The sequence below is a fragment of the Gadus macrocephalus genome, chromosome 19 (assembly GCF_031168955.1).
Source record: "Gadus macrocephalus chromosome 19, ASM3116895v1".
In the NCBI taxonomy this organism is placed as follows: domain Eukaryota; kingdom Metazoa; phylum Chordata; class Actinopteri; order Gadiformes; family Gadidae; genus Gadus; species Gadus macrocephalus.
The window spans coordinates 8,485,958-8,501,907 of NC_082400.1; the positions used below are offsets into that span (position 1 = coordinate 8,485,958).

Sequence of the window (15,950 nt, forward strand, 5' to 3'; positions counted from 1 at the left end):
GGCGGGAGGAGGAGAGAGAGAGGACCACAGAAGGGCGAACGAAGAAGGAACCGCGTCGGTTGAGGTCTGCGGCGTGTGTTTACGTGTGTAGCGCCGCGGTATACTTCAAGCGACGCCGTTTCTTCTACGTTTTTTCGGAGGTGTGTCGATTTTGATTATGCGTGTTATCACCGTGGCGACTGCCGTCTGACTGTGTCTTCTCCAGGTTTTACATCCATAATGTAAATAACATAAAGCTCGACGATGTAATGCTAGAATTTGTACAGTACAGTAGCTAACCGTGAAACGTACTGTGTAACTGTACAAACTCATTCCGCGTTCTCCACCTTTATTTCCACCAGGGTATCCGACTCGTCTGGATGTGAGCTCCACTGCTGCCAATCTCACAGGTGACACATCGCCGAGTGTCGTAGTCACATGTTCATGGTGCTTCTGTTTTGGTCTGTTTTCACGTGTTGTTTTCATGTCTTTCCCATGTTGTTTAAAGACCATACCGTTTGCTTGTTGTTGTCAAAGTCAAAGCGATGAATTATCGAGTGTGAAGTGAGGCATAAAGTCGCCGCATCTCGTTCGATAAGGCGAGTGTCCTCTACGTAGATTGAAACACGTACAGCAGGAATAATTTTACATACAAGAAACCAACATAACTGTCTATTGAATCCCTGTTCTTCTTCTTCTTCTTCTTCTTCTTCTTCTTCTACTGCTTCTTCTTCTTCTTCTTTTTCTACTGCTTGTTCTTTTTCTTCTTCTTCTTCTCCTTCTTCTTCTTCTTCTTCTTCTCTTCCCTTCTTCTTCTTCTCCTCCTCCTCCTCCACCTTCTTCTTTTCCTCCTCCACCTTTTTCTCTTCCTCCTCCTCTTCCTCCTCCACCTTCTTCTTCTTCTCCTCCACCTTCTCTTCCTCCTCCTTCTTCTCCTTCTTCTTCGTCTTCTCCTCCTCCTCCTCCTCCACCTTCTTCTTCGTCTTCTCCTCCAACTTCTCCTCCTCCACCTTCTTCTTCATCTTCTTCTTCTTCTCCTCCTCCTCCTTCTTCGTCTTCTCCTCCAACTTCTCCTCCTCCTCCTCCTCCTCCTCCTTCTCCCCCCCCCTCCAGGTTGCCCCTGCTCGCTGACCAAACGCCCACCGGTGTCCACCAACCCCTCCCCATCCGAGAACAGCAGCGCCAACGCCAGCATAGGCAGCACCCAGAGCACACCCACCAGCAGCATGGCGTGAGAGCCCCATCTCCCCCCCCCCCCCCCCCCCCCCCACCACCTCGGCCTTCACCCACCTCATGCAGCCTGCCCCTCCCATCAGAGTCACCAACAATAGTACCTTCCCTTAGCTCCCTTCTCGATAACACTTTACAATATGGATGCATATATTAACCATTGATATACATTAGTTATTGTGGTATTAAGCAGTATTATCTAGCTTTAGCTTAGGGGTAGTGAGTAAGGGGTAACCCTGACCCAAACCCTATTATATAATGTATACATGAATATCTTAGTTCACATGAACACCATTACCTTTTCTTAACATGAACACCATTAGTAAACATGAGCATCATTAGTAAATGATTACTAGACCATTAGTTAGCTTTGCGTTCACTGTTAGTAAATGCTGATTACTGCATTAACTAATTTTCATTAATGAACCCTTATTGTAAAGTGTTACCTTTTAATTGGATTTGATTCTCAACCAAACAAGTATAAGCTGTGTGCCAATACAGCGGCCACAAGGAAGAGATCCCCCCCCCCCCCCCCCCCCCCCCCGGGAGTGGGGGTGGAGGAGGGGTAGGGAATGCCGTCAGTTGCAGGAAAACTGAAGTCTGGTCGATGGCTCCTGACACTTGCATCTCGACTAGTTTCTCTTTTTTTCATTTTTTTTTTTGTATCCCTCTCTCCTGCTAAGCCTCTGAGCTTCCAGACAGGAAGTTAAAAAGGGCAAGAGAGAAAATACACACGAGCTCACCGCAGCAACAGGAAAAAACAAAGTATGTCCCCCAAGAACAGACAGGAAATTCACCGCATTCTTTTCATTGAATTCTGCTCGTGTGACGCCGGCACATTAAGAGTGCGGGAACAGGCAGTCCAGAATGACACAAGGATTTGGATTGATGCTAAATTATGTTAAATTTATCCCACCAGCATCGTTTTGTTTTTTTATAGTTTCAAGGTTAATAGTCTTTGCTTTTAAAAAGCCACATCAATATTTGTGTTTCCAAAGTGTCTTGCAATCAATCTCGTTTACCTCTACAGACGACTATTTACAAGTCAGGAATTGGGTTCAAATGCTGTACTGGATGTCAATTTCTTTTCATTAAACCAAGGAATTCGTTTTTTTGTCTTTACTTAATTTGATTGTTGTAAAGACTATGAATAGCAATACATTCCATTCCTAGTTACAATATCAATATCAATATCACAACCCCGTGGAAATGGTCTGTGTACAGCATTGTTTTTTCTTAACAGTTTGACTGGCTCTTGTCTGAAAATTTTGAGTCTAGCATCTTTCAAGATGTAGTATTTGGTGGACTATGGCTCATCCTTGCATAACCACTGTATGTTGACGGTTGAACCGTAAATTGTGACACAATACTTGTTGAAATGTACAAATGTAAATGGTTCGTTATTATTTTCTCTCCCTCTCGTTGAGTTATTTGAGCTATGAGATATTCTCATTACTTAGTAAAGGTGTGTGGCTTTTAAATGCAACACTTTTAAACAACATTTATAGTCAATGATATAGCTTTGAAAGCCCAACACATTTGATACTGCTATGAATCTGATTTCACGCTCCAATTTATCATTCAACCCCAGCAACATGTGTTTAATTGTATAAAGATTTGAAACGTTTGAGAAAAAGGGGAAGAAAACTCTAAATAATAGACTGACCATGTTTAAAAAATCCCCCCCCCTCTATTTTAACAATATAGCCAAGTCTCTCTTTCTCTATTCTCTGTGTATGTGTGAGTTTCTGTCTGTGTTAGCAAGTATGTGTGAATTTGTGTATGGTGTGTATGTGTGTTTGTGTGTGTGTTTGTTGTGTGCGTGTGTGCCATGATAAAAACAAGACAGATTTTACGATGTGCAATATGAGCTCACCATTCATGTCATTCTGTGTGTACTTATTTTGTAAAAGTGCTGTATGATATTACTGTATTTACCATTTATTCCTTATCTCTTGTATTGTTCAAACAAACAATCCAAAATTAATTCCCTAGTATGCCACGTCAAATGCACAACAAACTTGTTAACAAAAGTTCTTACTTATATGTATTTCATTTTTCTCACATGTAATTTTATATACTTCTTTTTTTAAGTAAAATGTGCCTTTGCCAATCCATGCGCAGTTTTTTCAATTTGACCCTAATTGATTTTGAGCGTTCGCTCTAATGTCCTCTTCAGCTAAGTAGCCAATAGTATCCCAGATGATCCAGACACAGTCTTGCGTAACATCACGTAGGCCTATTCCCCTCCTCTGTTTGGAAAGTGGATCCGTCGTGCATTATTAACGCTGTGACTCTTTAAACGTCCTTTCAGATTTGCATCATCATGGTTCCCATCGCAATGCGATGATTGATACAGTGGCGCGTGAGCAGGCCATGTCACACGGCCTTGATTGCAGAAAAGTTTTGCGTTGCTTGTCGCCGTTAACCGGTCACGTTCGGCGAGACGTCGGTTCAAAGGAACGCAACGTCAAATCTGTCAAATCGGGAATCGTCCTGTAATGGTGTAACGGTTCCAGCCACTGCCAGGCTGTCTCAACACTGGCGGGGGAAAGACCAGAACCTGGGACAGAAAACATGTGATCCTGTCAGGGAGTTGAAGGGTTTAACCCTGCGGATCTCTGGCCAACCTTTTCACAACCGCTTCCTCGTCTTCACTGATATACACGCCGAGGAACAGACACACATCGCGCGCGCGCGTGTGTGTGTGTGCGTGTGTGTCCCAAATGCTTACATTGGGGATGTTTTGAACGATTGCATTCATCCTCTCACCACTTGTAGGTCGACCACCTGACTCATGTCTCAATCGTGTTTGTAGTAGTTTTCTAGTAGACCTCAATAAACTATTGGAATACGCCACGATGAATCCGTTTTCTTAAAAGAAAAAAAGCAAATTGTATTTCTTCACTGATTGCATTTTGTCTCCAGATGTCAAGGTTGAACGTCTGCCCCTCAGTGGCGATAATCACACATTACATTTTTGTCCCACAGGCATTTTTTGTAATTCTCCTTTTGCACACATTATGCCGTTATTGTTATATCACACCATATTACGAATATTTAAAGTAAACTCTACACCTACAGATACAAGTGAGAAACAAAATAGATGCTAGTTGTGTGATTTAAATCACGTATCATAGTTGGATTAGCTTTGAATAAAATGTAGCCATTTAGTGCATTTTCTAAGCAATTTAATAAATTCCCATGATTCACCTGGATTCCAGTATAATCGTTTTTAAACATTGAAAATGGTGGGCGAACAGTTTATAGTTCTAGCACTCTATCTCTCTCACTCACTCACTCACTTACACACACAAGTACACATACACACTCACACTTTCCCTCAAACAAATTAAACAGCATCTTAATTATTGTGATTCGCATTTGGATTATAAAAACGAAAATAAGTGAGTTCTCTATTAGGTGTACATGCCTCTTTCACTCTCTCCCTGTCTCTCTCCATCGCTCTCTTCCTTGAAATACATATTTCTCATGTTTCCTGTGGTTTTGTGGAGCTGTACAAGAAGTGTTTATAGAGCGTCCTTTGGCTGTTTTGTCTTGTTTGAAATGAGGAAGCCTTCAGCCCTGGATACGGCCATGGAAATGTCCGGCCTTGTGTGAGCCCCCATTGTGTGTGTGTGCATGTGTGTGTGTCATGGTTTGGCGTGTGTGTGTGTGTTTATGTGCAGGGATTTATTTGTGTTTCTGTGTATGTGGGGGTTTGTGTGGGTGGGTAATCATGCGTGTGCGTGCATTTGTGCGAGTGTGATTTATTTCCCCTATGGCTTTCACAGTAAAGCTATGCCCATTATATTCGATTCTAAATCTAGAATTATTAGCAAGTACACGAGCCCGACATACTCACAAACAGAATGTATGTTTTCATGAGGAGTGCATGTTGAAAAGTCTAACAGGCTAGAATACGACACACACGGGTTACTTTGTAGAACTTGCCCATTTCCTTTCTGATCAAACGCCTTCATGTCCTTGTTTTGAACAGCAGTGACAATGCAATAGGTTGAAGTTAAGCCCCAGGGATATGAGTGTGTTCATTTAGGGCAAAGAACCAATTATGACCTGCACGTGCCTATGCACTTCCACTGGGAATAGATAAACATAGGACTAGTATTATTATGCCCAAATATATTCTTATTAGGAATTCACTGCAGGACCTTACTTCAAAGAAATCCCTTTTTAATGGCAACATTGTTAGAGACAGATGTGGTGACAAGACTGAAATACAAAAACACCATGCATTTAAGAAATACGAAATATCCACAGTTTAAATGTTGATCTTACCATGGGCAAACAAAACATAAATTTCTAAATTCTTATTCATACTGGCTTCATGTTAGGTTTGTTATCTTTACTTTACACTCTAATCCAAACTCTATCTTTTCAAAATTGTCCTCCATTAAAAAAATATATAATTAAATAAAGCACACTGGTAGAATAATGACGTGATGATCTTTTCCAATCAGTGAGAAGGACCTAGTCACCGATGGCTGTTTAATTCAATAATTGGTTTATTTTATTTGTTCATATTTTGTGAGCGAGAGGAATTACTCTTATCATGCATTTACTTTGAGAGGCCCTTGAGGACACTTGCATGTTATTTGACTGATTGTTGTTGAAAATGGATTGGAAATAGCAGGTTTATTATAATTATAATTTTTAGTATTTATTATTACAGTTATTTATATATTGACTATCAGTTCCCCAATATTCATACGTTTTATCAATATCAGATGGTGACAGAGATACACTTTCAGGCATTAACATGAACCTAAATCTAGTATATGCACATAGTAACTATAGGGAATGTGAAGTTGACATCACACCACTTTGAACCCTATGGGGGCCGCACCATGTTTAGAGGTCACTGCCTCTGTTGGTCTTTTGGATCTCACTCACAAGATGGCGCCCCGTGTGATGTAACTTCCCATTCCCTATTGCATCCACAAAAATCGTGTTAATAGGATTTATTCGAAGGTAACACGCTTTACACAACGAGAGAAATCCGGTGTTAAAGCAGCAACAGTAAACGGTATGAAACAGGACCATGATGTATATCATTTTAATCGAGTATAATAAACCAAGGAAAAAAAACCCAATGTGTGTAAAAGAGGGACCCAAGGTTGGTAAAAAACATTTTTGACAATTTGCATGATCAACAGATAAAATAAAGTTCCTCCCCATGCACACAAACACACAACAATCGCAAAGACGGGCCCCGTGATGAATCACACAGTAGCACCAGATTCACCGTCATATCAAACAGATAAAACCCAACAACCTGCTTGCTTGTCGAGCCTTCGGGGAACTGTGAATCTGAGGAAGTCACATGTCATTGTGATTTGAAGCCACTTCTCTTTGGACAATCGTTCCTCCACCCCCCCACCCCCACCCCTTACCCCCCACCCTCAACTGCCCCAGGCAGCAGCACCACACTGGGTTGTTTACGCTTTCACACAATGTGTGCAGAATGAATCCTTCTCCCTCTCGTTCTCGTCTCTCACTCACACATGCGTAGAGACATGGGCCCGCACACACACACGCACGCACGCACGCACGCACACACACACACACACACACACACACACACACACACACACACACACACACACACACACACACAACACACACACACACACACACACACACAGTATCGAATACACAGACACGCACACACAGAAGCCAATACACGTAAATTACTTGCATGTCCGTAAGGACATGCCCACATGCTCTTACACACACACACACACACACATACACACACACACACACACACACACACACACACACACACACACACACACACACACACACACACACACACACACACACACACACACACACACAGAAGCGAATACACGTCAATTCCATGCATGCAAGGACATGCTCACCTAACACATATGTATACACAAAAACATACAAACACACACACACATGCACACACACGAAATACACGTCAATATACTTGCATGCACAAGAAAGCCCATGCTCACCTTGTAATTAACACCCACACCAACACCCGCCCCCACCCCCACCCCCACCCCCAATCCCAGCCCCCCACCCACACACTCACCAGCACATCTCAGTGCATGGTCGCAGCCCCGGGCGAGCTAGAGGCCGGATCTCTTCGCTCTCCGAGCACCCCCCCGTCTCCACATACACAGACCTACCGGTGTTGTGCTGTGGGACTCAGACACGTCCGCAGTGAACCTCCCCAACCCCCCCACCAAACAGCCTTCTATTCTCCACTCCGTCCTCTCTTCCCCCTCGTTACCCATTCGTTCTCGTGATAGTGGTCTCTCACCCTTAAATGATTTCACACTCTTTGTTTGGAGCGTCTGCTTTGGTGAGACAATTAGCGTGTGCGCGCTGGAGCGTGCACTGATCGTGGCCTGTGTGTAACGGCCCGGAGAGATGCTACGAGATGTTTCCCGTGGTGTGTTGTAGTGAATGTATTGAGAGGATTGCTATTGTTTTAACACAGTAATACACCGTGGTGGGCCACACTGCTACACTACCGCACTAATCGTGAAACAATCGCAACGCAGGGCAGGTGTAATGACACGTTCATATCAGGAGGATTATCTATTTCATTCGATTCACGCTACTCTTCATCTATCCTTTCAGCCACCTATTCACAAATTCATTCACCCATCTAGTCACACATCTACTGACCCATCCTTTCACACATAAATTCACACATCTGTTCATAAATTGACCCACTCATTCACCCATTTTTCACCCATTCATTCATCCATCCGTCCATTCATTCACGTATTAAGAACAATGAATCACCTAGTAGCACACACCGACTGTGCTCACCGACCCAAATAGTCGTCTGCTGTTTTATAAGCATAGATGAAAACCACCAAAAACATGAAAAATGAAGACAGGATGCCAACTCTGTGGCATACGGACAGGAGAGTGAGGCGGTCTTGTAGGTGTGGGTGGACGAAGCCAAGCCGCCGCACGCCAGACAAAAGCAGAGCAACAAGAGCGTCCAGATTCCGCAGTTTTGGCAGGGATAACCTTGGCGTTTGCAAAGCCTCAGCTCGCTACTATCAACACAATACACCCAAGGTTACACAGAGAGGGTTAGCAGCGCTTTTCGCAATCTGCACATGTTTTACCTTTGTCTACATTGTTGTGTATTTGTTATGTATTTGTTCTGTTCTCAAAACCACACAAACGCACACATTCACACACATGTACACATTCACACACACAAACACACGCACACACACACACACACACACACACACACACACACACACACACACACACACACACACACACACACACACACACACGCACACACACACACAAGGTAAACACAAATACACAAACACACACATAAACACACTAATTCAATCGAATTCCCTACTCTGATACACCTGCTCTTCTATGATGTATACTTTTGTACTCCAGTTCGCCATATATCTACAATGTGCCAACCAAGCCACACAATGCACAAATGCATCACGAGCTTCAGGATGATCTGTGAAGAATAGGAAGAATTGCGCCCACACACTGGATACAGAGGAATGGCTTTTTCAGATGCCTTTGCTGTTCTATTCCCAATCAACATTAGTTTTAAAGTGAGGAGGAAATACACAAATGTAACAAACTCTCTGTATCTATTGCCTACTCCCTTACTTTCTCTCACTCTCCCGCTTCTCTGACTCTCAATCTCTTTCTCGCTCTTGTTTATTTTTTTGTAGCTTATTTTCTTCTCTCTATAAGGCTTTATCTGGATTGGATTGCATGTGCTACAACAGAACAGGCAAATCCATGTTGTAGCTGCCTGACAAGCCACACACACACACACACACACACACACACATACACACACACACACGCACACACACACACACACACACACACACACACACACACACACACACACACACACACACACACACACACACACACACACACACGCACAAACACTTGTCTAGATTTCAAAAGTGTCTATAAAAAAGATCTACAATGTTAAGCATGCACTGCAACCCTCCACTCCCCCCCCCCCCCCCCCCCGGATCAGAGGGGGTTCACCCCAGGACACTGTGACTGTAGGTTTGTGTGTGTGTGTGTGTGTGTGTGTTTGTGTGTGTGTGTGTGTTTGTGTGTGTGTGTGTGTGTGTTTGTGTGTATGTGTGTGCGTGTTGGTGTGTGTGTGTGTTTGTGTGTGTGGCCTCCATGCCTACTTCTCTACATCTACAACAAGATATTTCTGCCTAAACATGGAAATAGCTATCTATCATGATAAATAAATAAATGCATGACGTGCTTTGTCGAGACTCACCATCAATACCCCGACCACCTCCACCAACATCACCGCCTACACCACCATCATCACCATATCATCCACAAAACCATCATCACCATCATATATATAGTCTAGTTGTGCTAGGCTGTTCGACTCCCAACTGAAAAGTAGTGTGTTCGAGCCCCAATGATAGAATCTGCGACATGTATCCACACTCACTGTAAGTCGTTTTGGATGAAAACATCTGATAAATGATGACATGGACAGCTATTATAAAAACATGGCTAGGTTTCATGTGAATCCAGACAATCTCACCGCAGCAGAATCTATCTGCCTACATGCTCTGCCTGCAAGTGTCCCCAACTGCGGCAGCAGCAACAACAACAGCGGCAGCAGGAACATAAACAACAACAACAACAACAACAAAGTACTGCTGTCGGAGCACACAGTGACTTTCAGGACACACTCCCCAAAAAATCGATGTTGTAATTGCAGGCTATGCCCGACCCGGTGTCCTGTAACCATGGAGTGTGACCGGCTTGAAAGTGTGTGAAGAAATAAAAAAAAAAAATACTTCAATCGGCTATCCTTTTTTCACACTGCATGTCCTTTGTGGGTTAGCCTATTATTCTTGCTGCTCTTTCCTGCCCTTTAAGTTATATTATCTTACTAGATAGCACACTGAGGCCATTCCCCTACCCACTCTTCCTTATTCACACTGGGGGAGGTTGAGCTAGACGGCCGAGAACGTCCGCACAAGATTAGTTCAATAGGAACTTCAGCACCTTGGACAGCGATCATTACAACTCGGGCAGGCCTTTGATAATCAGTGCAATCCAATGCAGCTGCTGTTTGATTGGCAACGAGGAACACCTGCCACTCATGAGTCCACCAACCTTTAGCCAGCTACTAAGTCAGAGCTCCCCCTCTGCTCTCGAGAGATGAGAGACACGCCTCAACACACTACTACGGTGAGTGGCCCTGAACGTGAACGCTCAGGAGATAAGGGATATTATTGAACTGTTCTTGTTGGGTCTCATCTATTTCCCCCTGGTCCCTTCCCCTCAGGTTTTGAATGAAGTCCTTCTTATCTAACCTCAAACATGGCTGTGATTGTTTCTGTTCTCGAGTTTTCCCCCACTGGTGTCCAACTGCCATTGTACCGTTGACCATTACTCATCCAAACTTCCCCTATCCTTCGGGTTCTGTCACAATTATAAATGTATTGTGGGCTGTGGTCAATCAATTGTGTTTATTGACAAGTTTTCTTTTGAAACAAAGGGAAACACATGCACTAACAATGCAAAAATATTCTCCTGTTATGGCTACAATTAAATTATGAAATCTAGTCACACAATGGATGGTGCCATGATATAAATTCTAATTTGAATAATACAGAATATTTTGATTCTGAACCATGTTCCACTAGAATATTCAGGGTTTTCTCTTGGCAAGTTATATATATTTATTATATATTTCATTTTCCCGCTAGTAGATATTAAAATGAAATGGAGAGAAATGTAAGAGAAATGTAGAAAGGAAGAAAATATTTTCTACTGGATGGATTGGCTATAATTATGTATTCCTGTCTGTTCCGGTCTGCCTGTCGGTCTTTCTGCCGGTCCATCTGTCTGCCTGTCCATTTTGGTCTGTCTATCTGCTCACGCGTCTGTCCATCTGTACGTCTCCTTGATCGCCTGCATGTCTCTCTCTGCATGTGTTTATGTCCGTCCATCTGTCTGTCACCCTGCCTGCCTATCCGTCTTCCTCAAATCGCCCCTTTTGAAACGTATAGTAAACATGATTGATGCATTTCCCTGCCTGGCTCTGGAGAGACGGATGTGCAAATCAATGCAAAAGGGAAGAACTGCAAACAGCAATTAACAGTAAAGCAGTGACAACCAAAACAAAAGGGGAGAATAAGCTCAAGGTAAACCGCAGCCTTTGGTCGTCTGTGAGGACTGTTCCTCTGCGTGAGAGGAATGCAAAGCGTTGTTGGCCACTTGTAAACAAGCTTCTGGTATTCAATTTCACTCTTGATTAGAATAAATGAGAGGAGCCCCCTGTATGAAGAGGACAGGGGTTTTAAAGGAGAAATAGAGAGAGAGACGGAAGCATCAGATGGGGAAGCTTGGCAGGGAAATAAAGTTTCTTGCGGGTACCACGAGCCATCGGACAAACAGAGGAACACTGCCAACATGGATATTTTAGCCCAACACCATATGTGTTGCTGTGCATCCAAATGGAGTGATTATGGTTATGAGTCAATTTCCTCTCCTCTTCGTCAGGAGACGGTCAGGCTTGGGTCTACAGTGTGTTTATGTTTTGGAGAATAATTTCTTTCTGTGTTTCTGCGATGTTAATAATTTCGATCATTTGAGATTGCCAGTAAGGTAAACATTAGAAGGATGTTGAATGGGCAAAGCAATTACGCTTGTCTGTGTACAACCTTAGCCTAGAAAGCTTTTAACTTCAAACAATGCATCTGTTTGTATTTGCTACGCAATATGACATATATGCTATATACTTAAGATAAAAGTATAATTCGATATGATAAAGCCGTCTTTGCGTTGTATTGAATGTTGACAGTAGAGTTTAGTACTTTTAGTTAGTGAGCATTGGCTTTGACTTCAAATAAATCACCTTGCAGTGTTTTCTCTTAATTAAATCCATTCATCCAACATGTATTAATTAACTGGGCCTATGTGCCATCGCTGCTGAGGCAAAACACGGAACAAACATTCACCCAGTTAACAAAAATACACAAGTGCGAATGGAATCACACACACACGCACACTTACACACGCATGCACACACGCATACAGGCACACACACAGGCACACACTCACACACACACACACACACACACATGGGAACACACCTGACTACTCACAGTCTCTTAAGCTACCACTCTCTTAAGCTCTCTGGAAATTACTCTTATCTTTGTATTTTTGCATACTGATGTTAATCTTTTTGTCATTGGAGATTGCCCATAAAGTTGCCTATTTTACGGACGTTCAATGGGCAAAGTAAATACACAAACACCTCTGATTCCTCTCTAGCACTACTCTCTTAAATTCTCCTATTCCTCTTATCTTTGTATATTTTTTTGCATAAAATCCATTCATCCAAAATATATTCGTTAACTTGGCCGAGATGCCCTCACTGCTGAGGCAAAACATGAAACAAACATCCTCTCAGGTAACGAAAATAGACAAAAACACACACACACACACACTCACACACCTTGCTGATTCCTCTAATGCGCTCTTAAATTCTTCTTTTTATGATTAATGCAAGGAAAGTTGCACAGAGATACACCAATGCAAATAATGATTACTTTTATTGATTGACTTAAGATTGATCAATTTTTGTTTACAGGACTGGAAAGAAAATATGCATTTGTATATTGGACACACACACACACACACACACACACACACACACACACACACACACACACACACACACACACACACACACACACACACACACACACACACACACTTTTCCTGCTATTTATATTGCAGTGAAAGTGACCCAATGATGGGTAAGAGGTCATGTTGACTCAGTGAGGTGGCTCATAGAAATTGCTAATGGCTGGAAGTGTGTGTGTCCAAAATTGGAATACAAAATGAATATCATTCCATGTCAATCTTCACATATTTCAGCCGGAGAGCAATCGCTGTATTTATGTTCAGTGTAAATAACCCAATTAAAAACAGAATCCTTATTTAATTATATTTTTTTTCCTGAAAAAGCGATTGGGGCAAAATAATAACACCACATTGACCTTTTAATTTCCATGAAGAAATTAAAAATCCATGTCCTCCAGGCTTAATATTGGCAATTATTGTTGTCTCCACCTTGAGCCATTAACGTAGGCCTATTTGTGTTTCCCTCTCTCGCCACACAAGGTCATTAAAAGCTACGGCTAATCCAAACCCCTTTGTTTCCAGCAGGGGGTTTATATCCGTCTTCTGTTCTCTGCCCCGTATCACATGCGCTTCGTCTCGACAAACATGAGGGTTTCCGTGTGACATATTCAAACACAAACAAGTTGCCCGTATCGACGTGGTGTCAAACTGCCACATGGCCTTTTATATTGGTGTAGTGGTGGTGGTCAGGGGAGGGGCCGAGGCAGTCACGGCCACGACAGGGCTGAGTAGCTCGGGAGATTTCTCGGAGGAAGGAACGGGCAGGAGGAAAGGTCAGGGTGAATAAAAGGCTTTTAATCCGAGCCCCCCCCCCCCCCATCCTCGTGCCGGGGATATCAAAGACGCCCTATCTTTTGGCGGGGTCAGTCGGGGCCACGCACACTGTTTGCCTTCTGCTCTCTTTCTGCTTGTGATGCCCGCCTGCCAACGGCCTTTTAGGAACTTTAAGGAAAGGTTAGAGTCGGCGAGGTATATTTTTTTTGTGTGTGCGTGTGTCTATCTTAAGCATGGGTCTCTATGTGTGCCCACTTTTAGTCGAGGTGCAGAGATTGTTTGACACGGTCTTCCTCTGTCGGTTAAGGCCTGAAGTTTGATGACAAGCAGACGATGAGAAGAAAAAGAGTTTAGACATATTTGCCGGCATTTTTTTTTTTTATTCCTTGGTTAACTAACTCATGACTTCTTACTGACTCACTCCTTGTTTATGAGAGTTTCACACTGCCTGTCAACAAGCGATTATGTTTGTGAAGCCCTTTCAAGGCTGTTTATTCCCCAGCTAACTAAAAGGCAAAACAAAAAGGAAGCTGCGTAATACAACTCCGGCATGTCATTCGTTTTCATACCATTCTATTATTATCAATTACACAAAAACACGCACATAAATGACACATACAACGGTGTGCCGGATTCCTGCCAAGCGAAGGGACGCTTTGGTTTTTGATGTCAGTATTATTGGATAGGAGTCTTGTCAGCGTGCCCACATGGCCAGACCTTTATTTAGCAGCTCTGTGACACCCCGAGAGCAGAGCCTGCCAGTCGATGAGGTGTGAAGTGGAATCATGTTTGCACAAGACTGCGGCAGTCACACGCATTCCATATTGTGGCGGTGTGCTCGCAGCATTCCAAACCTGCCGCATGTCTTCCGTGCACTGCGTCTTTGATGCTCTCCGGCTCAATATGCCCAGCCAGATGGGTTTGTATTATTAATAAGGTAGCACTGCAAAACAAACAGTGTGTGTGTGTGTATGTCCTGGTTGATAATCATAATAATGCGTAGTAGGTATGTGCCAAAAAACAGCTTTTTAAGACAAAGAACTAACTTTTACTGATAGATGGAGGAGTTTGAATTTGATTAAATTTGTGATTTATGTTATTTTTTTGTTAATGACTTGGCAAGAAAAGATTGATTTGCCGCCTGGGCTTTTTAGATGTTTTTTTTATCATCAATTTATGAAATAATGATGGTGGTAAATATAGAAAAATATTTGTTATTGTTTTGAACATGAACTATGTTATTTGAGTTATGTATTTGTTGCTTAGGATCCTGAGGATCCCATTTGTTTGTTTTTAATTTATTTATTTCCTTTTTTACTGCTCAATTGTTTTTGTTTGTATTATTATTATTTATTTTTTTAACCATGTTCAATAAAGACTTAAATAAATATAGAGTGGATGGATTTGAAGTTTCTACAGAGATTGCCGTATTTCTGGTCCATTGAGGCCTTGTGAAGACCTTGTTATACCTATATATTGTACCTTAAGTGGAAGCTGTTTGAAACGAGTGGACCAACACTGCCCACACCCACCATGCCAGCAAACCACCACCTTGTTTGGGTTATATGGACAACATTTGACATGCAATTCCACATGACTCCTGATTTCAATTCCATTTCATTGAGAAGCAAGCATGGAATAGGGTCAGGGCAGTATGCCATTACATCCCTGGAGCCTTCCACAGCATCTTGAATGGGATAGGGAGATTGACAACGTGACAGCTGGTACTGGAGGGATGAATAGGGACCAGCCATCAGCGAGAGCCTTTCTGACAGACAGGAGGGGTTGCAAACGTCACACAAGCAGCTGACAGGGAAGCATGTTTCACGGCAGCGGCGTCTGTATGTTGACCATTAGTTTTTTTTCGGTTGCAAATTTGTACCAGTTGTCATGTACATGGCAATATGATGGCTGCCAACGTGAGCAAAGAACACCTTATATTCTGCCAATACCCGGATTAATTAGAGCTATTTACCCTGGGTTCACCTAAACACTGCAACACAGTCGCTTTGAGTTTACCTTTGTGGACCGATCGGCAGGTTTCCCAGCAGGAAGGGTTGATGACGACGCTGCGTGTCTTATTGAAGTCCTACTGTAATGTATTCTTTAACTTGTTAAAATGTTATCGATAATATCACATCCTATGAATGATGTATTAAAAAAAAAAAATGCTGGCCAGCCCGTATCTATCTCTTTGTTTACAAGAATCGAACAATCAACATCCCCAAAACCCCACCCACGCCAGC

The 15,950-nt window shown here is 42.7% G+C and overlaps 1 protein-coding gene and 2 long non-coding RNA genes across 6 annotated transcripts in view; 2 read left to right on the top strand and 1 right to left on the bottom strand.

Annotated features, from left to right (window-relative positions):
- Positions 1-4,068, top strand: part of eng (endoglin) — a 42,864-nt gene extending 38,796 nt beyond the window's left edge. For 2 of the 4 annotated variants that reach the window (XM_060038456.1, XM_060038455.1), the window contains one exon: position 1. This exon is cut by the window's left edge and continues 115 nt beyond it. Coding sequence is in view for 1 of the 4 variants with exons in the window: in XM_060038458.1 (XP_059894441.1) it covers positions 342-389; positions 1,093-1,214 (170 nt within the window). In the remaining 3 variants the exon portion in view is untranslated. Of the gene's footprint in view, positions 2-341; positions 390-1,092 lie in introns of those variants that run through there. The other 2 variants (XR_009523160.1, XM_060038458.1) reach the window with 2 other exon arrangements.
- The window catches only part of LOC132447467 (uncharacterized), a 453,739-nt gene that overhangs the window by 295,760 nt on the left and 142,029 nt on the right, over positions 1-15,950 (top strand). The gene's annotated exons all lie outside the window — the stretch shown is intronic.
- LOC132447607 (uncharacterized) lies at positions 442-1,033 on the bottom strand. The gene is made up of 2 exons (XR_009523161.1): positions 816-1,033; positions 442-700 (listed from the first exon to the last, which is right to left on the bottom strand). It is a non-coding gene; the product is annotated as an uncharacterized LOC132447607 (long non-coding RNA).